Raw genomic sequence first — 15,692 nt, forward strand, 5'->3', positions numbered from 1 at the left:
TTGGTTGGGATTTGAGATGCGTAGAAATAATATTTTAGTTTATAAATGAAGTGATTAAATAGTTTAAAAAAACATGTAAAAACTTGACTTTTAATTAAAAAAACATTGCCATGGTTCTTGCAATTTATTTTTAATTTACTTTCAAATAATATTTATTTCAATATCTTGTTGAGTATTGATTTATACAAGATAATGTTTTTTAATTTTTATAATTAAATATATATTAAAATATTTAATAATATTTGTTATTTCAAGCATATGCTTTAATTATTTTTATGTTATGTATGTATTTCAAAGAACTGATTTTCTTACACTAGTTCTTTAATAACTTATATTATTTAAATAAAAAATAATTCTATTATATATATATATATATATCTCTTAATACTTCTTTTAATTCTTAAATTTTTTAATTTATTTCACTTAAGGTGTAAGTGAAAATCAAAACATGACAATTTTCTCTTAATCGCCGCTGAACTCATGATCTTTTAAGCATAATTTATTTTTGTCACTTGAATAAACTTATTAATATTATTTATTTTTATGTTTGGTTCTTCTGTAAACATTTTGATTTATTTTTAATTATTGTTTCATAAAAAAAAATAATTACATTTGGACTTTTTAGATAAAACGCGTGAATGACATTTCCCGTAAATGGAAAGTCAAGAAATGACACTCATGTATTTTTATCTAAAACGCATTAATTAACTCACACGTTTTAGATGAAAATGCGTAAATGACATTTCTCGTAATTGGGCGATAAATCAGGTGCACGAGGATATTATAGACTTTTCAGAAGGCCCATTTTGCAAACATTATCAGACGGGTCTATTTATGTAGTCATTTCATCAAATTTCCCTTTTTTTTTTTATGTTAAGTTTAATTTTTTTAACATAAAAAATTTTCATTACCTTAATTTCATTTTAAGACTTTTAATTTTTGTTATTGTTAAGTTTATACGACTCATTTTCATTTTTAAAAATATTTTTGAATTTGAATGGATATTTAAAAATAAAAAATGTTTTAAAATAGGGTAAATAACGAAAATAATAAATTTTTTATACAAAAGAAAATATGATTTTTTGAAAAAAAAAATGTGCCAAATCATTTGGGGTTGAGCGGCTAAAACTCACTTGCGTTAGAAGCTAAAGGGTCAACTTTTTTATTTACTCGCGAGGGCTGAGGGCGGGAAGAGGGAAACCTGCTAGACACGCTCACCGTATTTTACAGTTGACACCTTGCCGTTTCACGTCTTCACGCAGAATCTAAGTTTCCTTTCTCAAGAATCTCCACTCCCTCGAAATGGCTCGAAATAAGGTAATCAAGTCACATTTTGATCGTCTTTTAAAGTTAATCGATTACACTTGACCTATTGCTTCAGACCGTTGCCGCTTGGATTGTTATTTTCCCATTGAAATCGGATTCTGAGATCAATATTAGTTGTCAAACGAACGTGAATATGTATCTGTGTTGATGATACTTCATAGTTAGGGCTTATAGTTCTACGATTTTCCAGTTAATGAAATGATGCAAATGCTTATTTGGTTGCAAACTTCTCTATTGATTGGAAATGAATCCATGACCTTCATTTAAGATACATGATTCTAGGTAACCACTGTTAGTCAGTTCAACTACTGTTGATGACTTGACGTTAAGTGATATGACATGATGAAAGTCCAAATAAGGTTTATGGAAGCCTTTGTGTTATATGCTGCAATACATTGCAGCTTTGAAGTATTTTTGGTCTTCAATTGATCAGGACTATTTAGAATTTGGAGCTAGACTCCACTTGCTACTTTTATTGTTTTTTAGTAGAATTAAGCCCAAGATTTGAGACAGTTGTGTGAGAATTGAATTCTATTTCTCAATGTGTAATTGTTCTTACACTTTCTTTACGTCTTCTTATTCCACAATGGTTTCTAAACTTTTTGTTTTTCTTCAATAGGAGACAGTGGTTTTGTTGCTTGATGTTGGTCCTTCCATGCATGGTATCTTGCCTCAGATTGAAAGTATATGCTCCAGGCTAGTACAAACGAAGGTACTCTCCTATAAGTTCATTGTCGCTCTCATTCATAAGTATTGCCCTTGCTCTTTCTCCTTTTGCAGTGGCCGGATTTCATGACTATCAAAATCTAAAACCTGTATTTGTTAAATACAGTTCTGTAATGCTCTACAGAAAATAATTTGATTGTTTTCATGTTTTATTTCTGCAGCTGATTTACCATAAGTATGATGAAGTAGCAATTGTTTTATTTGGAACTGAAGGTATTTATTCAGATATCATCTTCTGCTTTTTTATTTTTTATTTTAGATTTCTTGATAGATAATATAATATTTTCTATTTCTGATGCCATAACTTAATTGTTGTATACTTTCTACGTGATAAAAAGTGTTACATCTGTTATATCAAATGTAGCTTTTTGGTTATTAGATTTGCAAAAGAGAAAACTCTTGAGAGATGCAACACTTTTTATATCTGGATGACTAAGGCCTTGTTTGATGAAGGGATAGTTGAATTTAATCCGTATAACCTTTTTTCCTATTATCAATCAAATAATTCAAATCATAAACCAAAATACCAAATTACCTTTATTTTTTTAATAACATTTTAAATATTTAATACAGAAGATGTTTTAATCATTTAACTACTTTTACATCCAACAAGATATTCCCCCAAAAAATATTTCAAAATAACCGTACATCAAACCAGCTATAAGAAGTCATGTGAAATAATCATCAGGATGTTTATCAATTCCATCCTCCTGAATAGAACATATTCTTCACTGTGATTTCCTAGTAGATTTCTAGTGAGTTTGGTTGCTTGGTTTATTGCTATCATTTTGCATTTTGGTGGTAGAAGGTTTTAAGTTTTCACCTCATAACACCTGAGTCTTGTAATTGGATGACTACTTATAAATTATTCACAGTAATGCTACTCTTGAATTTTCAGATACGAACAATGATTTAAGGAGGGAAATAGGTGGATATGGGAACATAGTTGTGCTACAAAATATCAAGGTTGTTGATGGAGACCTTGTAGATGTTCTTCAGAAGCTTCCACGTGGAACTGTTGCTGGTGATTGTATCCTTGTCATGTTCCAGATTATTGTTGGCACTAATATGGAACATATGTTTAATGAAAGACGACTATAAGTCACTTTTCTCAAAACATTTAATATATGGAACATATGAACTTCACTTCTTTTAATCACGATAATATCTGGACATCACCAGCGAGCACAACAGCTCTCTAAAATGGCTCAGGCTCTTTGTCTTTACGTCTGTATCTTCACCTTAGGAATTGACAATCTTCATGCATAGCCTTTTGGAGCCCAGTATTCACATTTAGATATTGGAATTCACCAAGCATGTTTTCTCACACAAGGGAATTATGACCAGTTTTAATAAATTCCTGAAAAATCGTTATAATCCTTAATATGATTAGTTGTTGTTGTCCTTTTTGGTAATTCAGCACTCTGCTTGCTGTTTGAGACTTCTGAATCCTTGACTTTTGTTAGTTATTGATGCAATTGTCGTTGGGATGGATATGCTAATTAAAAAATATGGACAGACAAACAAGGGAAAAAAAAGACTTTGCCTCATCACAAATGCACTTCATCCTAGTAAGGATCCCTATGAAGGTACCAAAGAGGATCAAGCCAGCACCATTGCTGCTCAGATGGCTAGTCATGGAATGAAAATGGACTGTGTAATTGTGAGGCAGAATCTAAACTTAGATGGAGATAGGAAATTTCTTGAGGAGAATGACAAATTGTTGGGTATATTTTCAAAAACTTCCTCAAAGATACTATATGTGGATAACTCCATTTCGTTATTGGGTGCTCTTAGAAGCCGGAGAATAGCTCCCGTCACATTATATAGGGGTGATCTTGAAATGAGCTCTAGTTTAAAAATAAAGGTGAGTCATCAAGAAATTTACTATGTCTTTTTGTGTTAAATGTTCACTATTGCATACATATGCTAAGAGTTATTTTTTAGAACATTATAGCATTTTTATGGATTCACCACTGTTTAAATTGGTGCTAGTGTATAAAATTTATTAATAAATTTACATTAATTATGATAAGTACTTGTTTTACAATCTTCATAGAATTTATCCATCTTCAGCTGCAGGGAGGTGTTACCCACCCAAGGCAGCTCAAGTATTTATTTTTTCCCCTTATTTTTTGTGACATTAGGTGTGGGTTTACAAGAAAACAGCTGAAGAAAGATTCCCCACGCTGAAAAAGTATTCTGACAAAGCACCACAAACAGATAAGTTTGCTACACATGAAATCAAGGTTGATTATCAGTACCGAAGTGTTCAAGATCCTGCCAGAATTGTACCTCCAGAACAAAGAATTAAGGGGTACCGGTATGGGCCACAAGTAGTTCCTATTTCTACTGCAGAATGGGATGCTGTGAAGTTCAAACCTGAGAAGAGTGTAAAACTTCTTGGATTTACGGACGCTTCAAATATAATGCGGTAATTTTATATGTTCAAACATTGTTTATTCACATGTTCTTTCCTTGGCAACCAAGATGACTGATTATCTCTGTGTGTAATTTGACAATAGACACTATTATGTGAAAGATGTATCCATCTTTATTGCTGAACCGGGCAATACCAAGGCGATCCTTGCAGTTTCTGCCTTGGCTAGAGCAATGAAGGAAATGAAGAAAGTGGCAATTCTAAGGTGTGTTTGGAGACAAGGACAAGGAAATGTTGTCTTAGGAGTATTGACTCCAAATGTTTCTGAGAAGAATAATGTTGTATGTCTCAACTCTTATTTTCACCGTGTTGAATTGGAAGATCTATTTGCAAACTGAATCTTGGTCTAATAAGCTTAAATTCTTGTTGGATTTGCTTTTCAGCCTGACTCGTTTTACTTCAATGTGCTTCCTTTTGCTGAGGATGTTCGTGAGTTTCAGTTTCCTTCTTTTGGTAGCTTTCCTCAATCATTGCTGCCAAATGAGCAGCAGCAGGAGGCTGCAGATAACTTGGTAAAGATGTTTGACCTTGCACCAGATGGCGAAGAGGAAGCTTTGCAGCCTGATATCACTCCAAATCCTATCCTAGAGGTATTAAATGTTTTTTTTTCCTTCCAATTCTCTTCTTGGATTATGCATATAGTTTTCATTGGTTTTTATCTGTAAAACAATTTTCCTTGATAGCCCTTTTATTATCATAATATCATGAAACTGTTTAGGACCGTTTCTTGCGTTCCACTCTCGATTTTAATGAAAGTTGACCTCTTAAAAAAAAGTCATGTGTACTAAAGGAAGCAAATTGGAATGAAGACATGAACTAGGGACTAGGGAGTATACTTATGAGTTTTCTTAATTTTACATGCGTATGATAAATCTGAAAATTAAGTGATGAATTAGTTCAAGTATATGAAAAACAAATGCCGGATATACCAAATGAAAATACTTAAATTGTGGAATGTCCGGAAAGTACTTAAAAACTATTTTACCATTCTGATGAAGCTCTTATTCGATTACCAAGTTAAGTCATTCGTAGCTTACAAATTAAACATGAATTGATAGCTTAATTTGAGCTGAATCTAAATAATTAAGTGATGTTAAGTATGAAGTTAGATTAAGTGAGAAGCTGTGATATCAAACACTACTAACTTACAACCTATAATATTCTTATGTTGTGGAACATGTTAGGCCTGGATTTGCATTAGTTGTTTTCTCTTCTTGACTTCATTACACTAATCTTTAAAATATACAATTCTTTATATTGCCAGCGTTTCTATCGCCACCTGGAATTGAAAACAAAATTCCCTGATGCGGCAATTCCTCCACTTGATGACACACTAAAGAAGATAACAGAACCCGGTCCAGAAACTATATCACGTTGCGGACCTGTCTTGGATGAATTTTGTAGGCTCTTCCAATTGAAGGACAATCCCAAGGTTTTGTATGACTTAATTCATTTATTGATAGGAGACCATAGGAGGAAAATGCATTTGTTACGTTCATACTAACACAAGATCTGTCTCCCAGATGAAGAAATCAGCTAAACGTCTGCGCCATAAGCCATCCGAATCAGACGAGGAGAGAGAGATTAAAAGAAATGCAAATGCTGGCGAAACTGTTAATTATAAAGGAAGTTTGTCTGTTGTTCTAAAAGTTGAGGAAATTGGGGAATTGAACCCTGTTCAAGATTTTGAAGCAATTATGTCTAGAAGGGACAGTCCTGAGTGGGTTAACAAAGCAATTAATGGTATGAAAGCCAAAATAATTCAGCTGGTCGAGAACTCCTCTGAGATCGACACATATCAAAAGGCAATGGAATGTTTAAATGCTCTTCGCAAGGGTTGCATTGCTGAACAGGTGTGTTATCTTCCTATCCTGCGATCCCATTTGGATGATATAATTACTTTTTGTTGTTAGACGGTGACATCAATCTTATTTTCTACACGCAGGAACCGGGGCAATTCAATGACTTTATACGTGAAGTATATAAGTTATGCCAGGAAAAAGACCGTAAAAGCTTCTGTGAGTTAATGACATCAAGAGGGATATCTTTAATTACCAAGAGCGAAGCAAATGACAGGTTTAATAACTGCGCTTACACTTTGATTCGGAAATTTGAACAATTTGTACAGTTTGATGAGTCTGGATTTTTGGCTAGCTGGTTTAATTACATTTGTCTTTGTCAATACAAACAGTGATGTTAAAGAAGAGGAGGCAAAGAGTTTCATGGTCAAAATAGAGCCATAATGTTCCAAAGGAAGGTACAAGCTTATATTTCCTTTTTTTGTGTGTTGTTTTAGTGAATTAGTTTTGATGATCTTATTTTTGTCCATAAAATGAAATTTATCTAAACAAAGGATTTGTAACTTTATGTTTACTTTCTATGTTTATTCCCCTATTACAAATTGAGGAAATATATTGGCATAAAGACTAAACACCCAATGTACCAGTCAAGGAGAAGCCTGGGCCAGAAGAGCATATGAGCTCTTTCTAGTAAATGATAAATATTCTCAAATGGGTATAATCTATTATAATTATAAGGTGTAAAGTGGGACAATTATTTTTATAAAAAAAGAAAAAGGAAAAGGAAAGATGCGGCAAGAACAATGTTAAGTACATAATAGCCAAAAAGAGGTCAATTAGTTTGTGTATCGCATAAAACATTAATTATAACCTTGTTTGTTGTGAGTTGTGATGTCATGATTTGGAAGTCCCTACCTATCCGATTCTTTTAATGAAAAGGTAGGAACTAGGAATGGGGTCCTCGATTGACATATATATTATATACTCATGGGATTCTTGCATTAATTCCTTCTCTTCAGATGATGATAATGGAAATAAATTAGGCTCTATTCAGAACCGCATTTTGATCAAAATCTTATCTGAGGTTATTATATTTTGACATATTTATAATTGGAGAGAAAATATAACAAGTAGCCAAAATAAGGTAAAATATAAAGAAAAAGTAAAAAAATATAAATGTTGAGAGTGGATTCTCAAATCAACCAAGCATTCATATTAAAATTTGCTTATTGTAAATAAGAAGAAAGAATAGAGTTATCTCCCTCTCAAGTGAGTATTGATAATGTTTCTATTGAAAAAATGGAAGTATAAGTGATAAGAGATTAAAATTACGTTTTAAATGAATATTTTATTTTTACATAAATATTAATAAATTTAAATAAAAAGTGAACTCATAATTTGGTTGTAAACTCATATTCAATAAATAATAAGAATTCATATTAAAGGAAGAGTTCTATTTGGACCACCCAAATGCATATTAACTAAGTTCTCCTCATAAAATAATAAAAAAGAATTATGAAGATAGCATTTTATTTAATACAAATAGTACAAGTGAAGCTTGTTTTAAACTTTTCATTAAATAATCTAACCTAAGAATTTGAATTTAACTATTTTCATTGGTCATATATACCATTCTTTTAATGAAAAAAATAAATTAAAGGGGTAGATGTTCCTTTTTCTTTCTTTAATAATTTATTGGCGGCCAACGCCCCTTCTATTAGAAATTAGGTAAGTTTTCTTTTGCATTTATAATATAATTAATCCCCAATTGAATTAATATATCAGATAAAATCAAGAAAATAGTGTTGGTATCTTACAAAAATAAATAAATAAATAATAAAAAACAGAAAAAAGAATAAGAAGTAAATTCTCGTCTCAAAATAATTCACTTTTATAAATAATTTTTAATCTGAAAAGAAGAATAATCAATTAATCTAACTAACCTCATAACAAAATCAGTCCTCTTTAACCTGCAAGAGTCAAATTCATCGTCTCTCTCCTACTGTCTGGATTCTGGAATCATAAACCCTAATTTCTCGGGTTCTTGCAATGTATTTTCTTGTTTTAAAGAAGAAATTCATTCTTATTCTTCTATAAACCGACCGACCGATGAAACAAACAAACGGACACTACTACTACAAGAAGAAATTGCAGAAATTATTACGGCCAAAAGCAGCTTTAATATTTTGCCATGTATAGATCTAGATTAGTCATGGCTTGGAACATCTTTAGGTTTTGTACTGCACTCAGAGGGCTCGGCTCCATCATGATCTTATTAGTCCTCGCCGTCGTCGGCGTCACCTACTACGCCGTCGTTCTCACCAATTACGCCCCCGTTCTCTACGACGCCACCGGCGGCTTCACTTCTTCTCTAATTGCACTAGTTATCTTGATCTTGTTCCATATTCTGGTTAGTTTTTTCCCCACTCCAATTTTCTTGCTGCACCTTAATTCAGTAGTAGTTGGTTAATTGAATTTGATCTAGATTTACTAGTCAATGTCAGTTTACATCGTGATTTGCGTTGACAAATTTGATAAATTTAAAACCTTTTATGATTGATTCAATTGGTGGTGCAGTTGGTATTGCTATTATGGAGTTATTTCAGTGTAGTGTTCACTAATCCGGGTAGTGTACCAGCTAATTGGAGGCCATTGTTAGATGAAGTAGAGCGAGGTGATATTGATGATGACAATCCAATAAATGTGTCTGATTTTAACAACAATGGTTTGCCCTTAGCAGATGAGGTTAATCCAAGGATTCGATATTGTAGAAAATGCAATCAGATGAAACCGCCTCGTTGTCACCATTGTTCTGTTTGTGAGTCTCGCCATTAACATCAACATCATAAGCTCTTCTTCTTCTTCATTAGACTGAAATTTGTTTTCATTCAGGTGGGAGATGCGTGCTGAAGATGGATCATCATTGTGTATGGGTTGTGAACTGTGTTGGAGCATTAAACTACAAATATTTTCTCCTTTTTCTGGTATGATATTAATCACAATTGTCTTTATTATATTCGTTTTCGAGTGTTGATTCGTAAATGGAACATGCAGTTTTACACGTTTCTTGAAACAAGTCTTGTTACTTTGTCGTTGCTGCCACAATTTATAGCGTTCTTTACTGATGAAGAGATAGCCGGTACACCAAGTATGCTTGCAACAACTTTTCTTGCATTTGGTGAGGACAATACATTTTACATTATACATTACAATACAATCAATTTGTTTATTTCATTTAATAAATTTGCTCTTATGGGTATGCTATTTCATTATCTGCAGTTTTGAATCTAGCGTTTGCCTTGAGTGTAATGGGGTTCTTGATTATGCATGTATCACTGGTTTCTAGTAATACAACTACTATTGAGGTATGTATTATTTTCATTATGCTAATAATTAATTACATGTTCTAAGTTTTTAAGTGTCGGTTCTAGGCGTATGAGAAGAAGAGCACGCCAAAATGGCGATATGACTTGGGAAGGAGGAGGAACTTTGAACAGGTATGTAATGATGTTGAAGTTGGTTAATTATGTTTTTTTATGCTCTAGTTTGTTATTTTATTTGTTAGGTCTTTGGGACAGACAAACGATATTGGTTAATCCCATCTTACTCGGAGGAAGATTTGCGTCGAATATCTACACTCGAGGAGACCCTTCAGTTTCCATGAATACTTTAATATTTTCACGAATGACTTTGCCATGATGTATTATAGTTAGAAGAAGAAACATTTGAGGAAATGGTTGAGAGGCTCTAGTTAAGATGTGGGTTAGAATAAATGATTGGTTCTTTGTATGTGGGGTTTTAATGAAAATGTAACATATGATCAAAAATGTAATTTATTGATACATTCTTATATCTTTTTATATTCTAAATTTTCATTAATAGATAAGATAATGGTATGAAATATAATCTAGATGGTTTATTATATATATATATATATATATATATATATATATATATATATATGAAAGAAAAAATATCTTAAAACTCAATTTTTTAGTTTTGATTTTTTTCTCAAACTAACAAAACTATAGAGAATATGAAAAGTAATTGTGTTTTGGCAATAAATGACTAGGTCTTGTTTTTATTTTTACCACTCAAATTGAGTATTTGTTTTATTTTGTTCGGTCCAATATCTTGTTTAGTTGGATCGATTTTTTAGTCTCAATTTTTTATAATTCAAATAATATTTCAACTTTTGATTGGTCGTTTGTTGCTCATCCTTGTCGATTATTTTAATGATAATTTTTTGAGTGTAAATCTCATTTTTAACCGCAAAAGAAATGAAGTTATTAAATCTGTAATTGTTTCATTTTTATTGAAGAAAGAGTAAATGAAACTAATATTTCATTTGAAGACAATTTATAAATTATTTGTTGTTTTTATAAAAAAAATTATTTTTTATTAAATTAAAATAAGAGTTACATATGAGAAATTAATTAATAAATAATATAAGATAATATCTACAAAATTAATAATTGATAATTTATTTAGATATCGAATTGCATAAATAATTTATAAAAATAAAACTCTCATTAGACATGCGATTTGTTGAGAATTCCTCCAAAGAACGAACTCATTTGATTTCTTGAACGATGACGGTTGAAGTAGAACAAGTGAAATAAACCAATGAAACGATGTCAGAAAAATCTTTACCAAAAATTCTGAATGGAGTTAAAATTATCTTTAGTCGATGGTTGGTAAACAACGCCGAAAAATGTCATACCAAATGAAAATGGATCATCTATATATATGACCGAAATAGTGAGAACTCATTTGATTTCTTGAACGATGACGGTTGAAGTAGAACAAGTGAAATAAACCAATGAAACGATGTCAGAAAAATCTCTACCAAAAATTCTGAATGGAGTTAAAATTATCTTTAGTCGATGGTTGGTAAACAACGCCGAAAAATATCATACCAAATGAAAATGGATCATCTATATATATGACCGAAATAGTGAGAAATCCATATAAATAATGGGAGGATACCTGTAAGAGGTCCTTCATATGAAAAATTAAATCGAGTAACTTTTTATCCAAAAATAAAAAATAATTTCATATTCGATTATTTTGTCTTCTTTGCTACTAGGAAGGAGACTGATTCTGACTCGAAAAATGATCATCAACACAATTAGAGTGTATAAACATTAAACGACCAACGATTGAAAATATTATTCAGACTATAAAAATCTGAGATGAAAAAATCGATCAAGCTAAAAATCCGTATAATCCTTAATTTTTATAATCTGTATAATCCAGCTTTTGGTAAATTATTTTTTATTAAAGTTGAAATTTATAGAATCACTAGTATAATAAATAATTATACAAATATCATATTTAATCTAAGCCAAAATTCAGTAAAATTAAGTTTATGACTTATGAGTATATTTGTCATAAATATAAAGTGAGGATACCTAAGTGGTATTTTCAAAATTATGAATGAACGAAATTAAAAATGACCAAACTATAATAACTAACATAATGTTGGTTAATTTGTAACGTTAATGGTCTTCATTTGAAGTACGACCATTTCTCTTTTACGTCTCCATCAACAGAGAGAAACATTATTTACGTGCTCATCAAATTGGAAGAAACATTTCATCAAAGGAAAGTCTAAGGAAAAAAAGATTAAAGAATATTTTCATTATAAAGAAATAGAATATTAATGATTACAATTAAGGTACGCTTTTGCATTCAGATTTTAATTTCTCACAATTTAAATTAGAATTTATTTCACATAATTCTAACATTTTGAAGTAATATGGCTTGCAAATTAAATAAATTCATCTATAGAATTAAATAAACGTCTAGTTAGTAGTACCATAAATTTCACAAAATAACAATAATTTATTTAGTTTTGAGGTGAATTTAATTGATTATTTGTGTATCACAAGTTTAGTGAGAGTAAACGTCTATTTATGATTTTATATGTGGGTGACATCTTGTTTGCCACAATTTTGATTGAAATTAAGTAGTCAATGTTATGAGATATTGGAAAAGAACTAAGAATTAAATGCTAACTTATAAGAGGTCGGATAGTCTTGAGATCATTGAGTATTCTGACTCCAATCTTACGGGATGCCAAAAACATTATGAAATCCACTTCAATTTATATTTTTCTCTAGCTGGTTTTGTCATTTCTTGAAGAAGTGTCAAACAAACAAGCGTCATCCACTATTGCAGCGAAGTTTGTGACATGTTACTAGACATCAAATTAGGTGATATTGACATCAAGTTTTTTGTTGTGAATGAATAATACAAAGTTGATAGATTTTTATAAAATATTTACAAACTCTGGTTATGAACCTTTGACAATGAGTTTATCGTCTAATGTTTTTCATGAGAATTTTGCTCGTATGAGTGTCGTAGAGATTGACGATCTCTAACTTCATTGGGAGTTTGTAGTTTGGTTGATTTTCAGTTTAGTTATTTTATAGATATTTATGAAGTTTATATTCTAATAAAAAAATTAAATATTATTCAGTTCATTACACTTTGTATAATTATGTTTAAAATATGATCTCACTGAAGCCAAATAAGACCAGTTGAAAATTGACATGAAAAGATCATCATGCACAAAATTTTCATTCTTCACATTCATAATATGATTTGTCTATTAATTGTATTGATTTATGTGATCACTGTTGGGCCTAGTTGTGCTTAAATACAAAGACGAATTCTTTGGTCCTATATTGATATGATTAATTGATAAAGATAAAATTATTTATACAACATATAATTGAGATGATATAAAACTTCAGACGCATTATGGTTGATACATTTATTTTTGTACATACGTGATCCATGGAGATTGTTGAAATTTATAGAGTCACAAATATAATAAATAATTGTGAAAATGTTATATTTAATATAAGTCAAAATAATGTGAAATTAAGTTTATGGTTTATGAATATATTTGTCATGAATATAAAGTGAGGTACTTAAGTGGTATTTCTAATTTTATGAAGGGACTAAATTAGAAATGACCAAACTATAATAAATAATATAATGTTGGTTATTTTGTAACAGTAATGGTTTCTATTTAAAGTGAAGTACGATCATTCTCATTTGCGTCCCCATGAAAGAGAAACATTATTAACGTACTCATCAAATTGGAATAACCATTTCATCTAAGGAAAGTATAAGGAAAGAGAAGATTGACCACATTTTTTTAGAAGATTAATGATTACAACTAAGGTAAGTTTTCGCATTCAGATTTTAATTTCTCACCATTTAAATTAGGATCTAATTCAAATAATTTTAACCGTTTATACTGTCAATTGTTTTGATGATAACGTTAAAGACGACAAATATAACACTGTAACTGTTTTTCTTTTGTTTAATAAAAAATAAATGAATAATTGAAATTGATCTTGAAAGGCTTCCTACATATATTTTTTTGAGTTGATATATATGATTTTTTTTATTATTTTTTTCCTTAATTAGTTATCAATTGACGGAACATTTTATGATGTTGTTTACCATCTCATGAGTAAAGATAAATTTGACTCAAAATTGTTTTGTAGAATTCTTCAGACGACACCATGACACCACATGATTGGTTTATTCCACATGATTGGTTTATTCAACATGCATTATTTATCTCTTATCATTGTAAAACTTAAAAAGTCTTTGTTTCGAGTCACTTTAAAGAAATTTTAAGACTTTTAAATATTTTATATTGAAATTTTAATCTTAATTTTTTTATATTATTTAACATCTAAATTCTTATTGAATTGTTTTAATTTTAAATAAACAAATATAAACTCTTTCTAAGAAGACTTCAATTTTTTTTATTTATAAATAAATTTAATTCCAATCAATACTTTATTTTTTATAATTTATTTATGATAACAGTAAAATTACAAATTTAAAATTAATTTTGGTTTAAAAAAGAAAAGGACATAATACTTTTGAGTTTGAGTTGAATCGCGTAGTTACCAGTAATATCTAGAATCTTCATCGTCTTCTTCGCCTATCCCATTTATAAGGTTGCTCTTCTCCAACTCTTCTTCATACTCAACCAAAATCACCATTTAATACCTACCTACGAAGATGTTTAATCTCTTCGGCGGAAAAGATCCTTTCGATGATCCCTTTTTCACTCATCCATTTGGTGGCGCCGCCCATGAGAAGAACTCCGGCCGTCAATCCTCCAAGGAACTAACCATTGAAGAATTGGACTCCGACGGAAACCCTCTTAAATCTGACATCATCCATCCCAACAAAGAACAACTCTCCTACAACAACAACCCAAATCTTAACGGTACATTCTTTTTAATCCAAAATCTGTAAAACCCAACTGCATGATCATACATATTTGTGATAATGATCCTTTGATATTTGGACATAGGAAGAACAGAGAAGAGAAGTTTCAGTTATCAGAGAGTTTCATATGGTGGTCTAAATGGGACGTATTATACTTCTTCAGTCACTAAGAAATCCGGAGGGGATGGGGTTAGTAATTACCTAATACTTCTTGCCATCTTCTTAACTTTTTTCTATCTGATTAGTATGCATTGTCTTCTTCTTCTTCATAGGTTGTTTTCATGGAGGTTAATGAAGATGATAAAACTATTGGTGAAGCATTACACACTGTCTCAAGAGGAATCAATGATAAGGTTTGTTTGTTTGTTTAGAACAATTGGAGGAGTTTTGTATTTCAAATCTTACTTAATGATGTAATATTTAAGTTTTTACATGCAGGGTCACTCAGTTACAACAAAACGAAACTCAGATGGTAAAAAAGATACTTTGCAGACTCTACACAACATAAACCAAGGTTGTTAGGTCAAAGTGTCTATCTGTCTGTCTGTAAATCTCTCAACTAATTAAATATATCAATGAAACTTCTTGATTTTCTTCTTAGATGAGCTTGATATGTTTGAACAAAAATGGAAAGATAATGCTGGGTATCTTCCGGATCTGAATAGTGAATTATACAGATCTCTTGAAAATGCAGGTAATTCTTCTTTCTTTCTTTCTTTGATCCAACAAGAAGAAAAAGAAAACATTCTTTCTTGATTCTTAATAATTAGTACTTGTTTGGTTGTTTAATTTGGGCTTCTTCCATCTGCAGAACCAATTTTCAGAGGTGGATGGGCACTTCCTCCCACTGAAGGACATAAGAAAAATGATGATGGGGGAAATTCTTCAACTAAGAAGGTTACTCGTATCAATGTAGAATAGATTAGAAGTTTGGTGTTCATCCAAACAAGACTGTAGTGGTCAATAAATTACTGGATTTTTGTGTGTGTCAAATTATGTGTGACAAAATAACTCTTATTGTGTTATCATATATGCATAATCTAATGTGCTTGTCAAGTTATGTGTAAAAACACAACTTATTGTGTTATCATATGCATAATTGGGGGTTTTGGTGCCGCATCAAATTTTATTTT

General features: G+C 30.7%; 3 protein-coding genes across 4 annotated transcripts; all 3 read left to right on the forward strand.

Moving 5' to 3' along the window:
• Positions 1-1,163: 1,163 nt before the first annotated feature.
• Positions 1,164-6,939, forward strand: LOC124945852 (ATP-dependent DNA helicase 2 subunit KU80). Its single transcript, XM_047486363.1, has 12 exons — positions 1,164-1,317; positions 1,946-2,038; positions 2,214-2,265; positions 2,951-3,082; positions 3,519-3,919; positions 4,200-4,486; positions 4,578-4,773; positions 4,876-5,082; positions 5,757-5,924; positions 6,016-6,345; positions 6,438-6,568; positions 6,684-6,939. Exons 1-12 carry the CDS (start codon positions 1,303-1,305, stop codon positions 6,733-6,735), a joined length of 2,064 nt encoding a protein of 687 aa, XP_047342319.1. The 5' UTR covers positions 1,164-1,302; the 3' UTR covers positions 6,736-6,939.
• A 1,312-nt stretch (positions 6,940-8,251) lies between these two features.
• Positions 8,252-10,172, forward strand: LOC124945520 (probable protein S-acyltransferase 14). 2 transcript variants are annotated; one of them, XM_047485971.1, is made up of 8 exons: positions 8,252-8,701; positions 8,869-8,965; positions 9,032-9,109; positions 9,184-9,275; positions 9,346-9,469; positions 9,571-9,656; positions 9,723-9,788; positions 9,857-10,172. In XM_047485971.1, the coding sequence occupies exons 1-8, from the start codon at positions 8,483-8,485 to the stop codon at positions 9,953-9,955; spliced, it is 861 nt and encodes a 286-aa protein (XP_047341927.1). In that variant the 5' UTR covers positions 8,252-8,482; the 3' UTR covers positions 9,956-10,172. The 2 variants fall into 2 exon arrangements, with proteins under 2 accessions (XP_047341927.1, XP_047341926.1); XM_047485970.1 differs by having other exon boundaries at positions 8,869-9,109.
• A 4,133-nt stretch (positions 10,173-14,305) lies between these two features.
• LOC124945985 lies at positions 14,306-15,604 on the forward strand. Its single transcript, XM_047486529.1, has 6 exons — positions 14,306-14,557; positions 14,645-14,748; positions 14,832-14,912; positions 14,998-15,073; positions 15,161-15,253; positions 15,371-15,604. Exons 1-6 carry the CDS (start codon positions 14,347-14,349, stop codon positions 15,478-15,480), a joined length of 675 nt encoding a protein of 224 aa, XP_047342485.1. The 5' UTR covers positions 14,306-14,346; the 3' UTR covers positions 15,481-15,604.
• Positions 15,605-15,692: the final 88 nt, after the last annotated feature.

This window comes from Impatiens glandulifera, chromosome 7 (genome assembly GCF_907164915.1).
Source record: "Impatiens glandulifera chromosome 7, dImpGla2.1, whole genome shotgun sequence".
In the NCBI taxonomy this organism is placed as follows: Eukaryota; Viridiplantae; Streptophyta; class Magnoliopsida; order Ericales; family Balsaminaceae; genus Impatiens; species Impatiens glandulifera.

Bases quoted from the DNA above. Each gene is read 5' to 3' on its own strand.
- LOC124945985 (XM_047486529.1), top strand. From the start codon at position 14,347: ATGTTTAATCTCTTCGGCGGAAAAGATCCTTTCGATGATCCCTTTTTC. The intron at 15,074-15,160 runs GTTGTTAGGTCA...TTTTCTTCTTAG, and splicing joins TCTACACAACATAAACCAAG to ATGAGCTTGATATGTTTGAA. The intron at 15,254-15,370 runs GTAATTCTTCTT...TTCCATCTGCAG, and splicing joins CAGATCTCTTGAAAATGCAG to AACCAATTTTCAGAGGTGGA.
- LOC124945852 (XM_047486363.1), top strand. The intron at 2,039-2,213 runs GTACTCTCCTAT...TTATTTCTGCAG, and splicing joins CCAGGCTAGTACAAACGAAG to CTGATTTACCATAAGTATGA. The intron at 3,920-4,199 runs GTGAGTCATCAA...TTGTGACATTAG, and splicing joins GCTCTAGTTTAAAAATAAAG to GTGTGGGTTTACAAGAAAAC.
- LOC124945520 (XM_047485970.1), top strand. From the start codon at position 8,483: ATGTATAGATCTAGATTAGTCATGGCTTGGAACATCTTTAGGTTTTGT. The intron at 9,470-9,570 runs GTGAGGACAATA...CATTATCTGCAG, and splicing joins AACAACTTTTCTTGCATTTG to TTTTGAATCTAGCGTTTGCC. The intron at 9,789-9,856 runs GTATGTAATGAT...TTTATTTGTTAG, and splicing joins GGAGGAGGAACTTTGAACAG to GTCTTTGGGACAGACAAACG.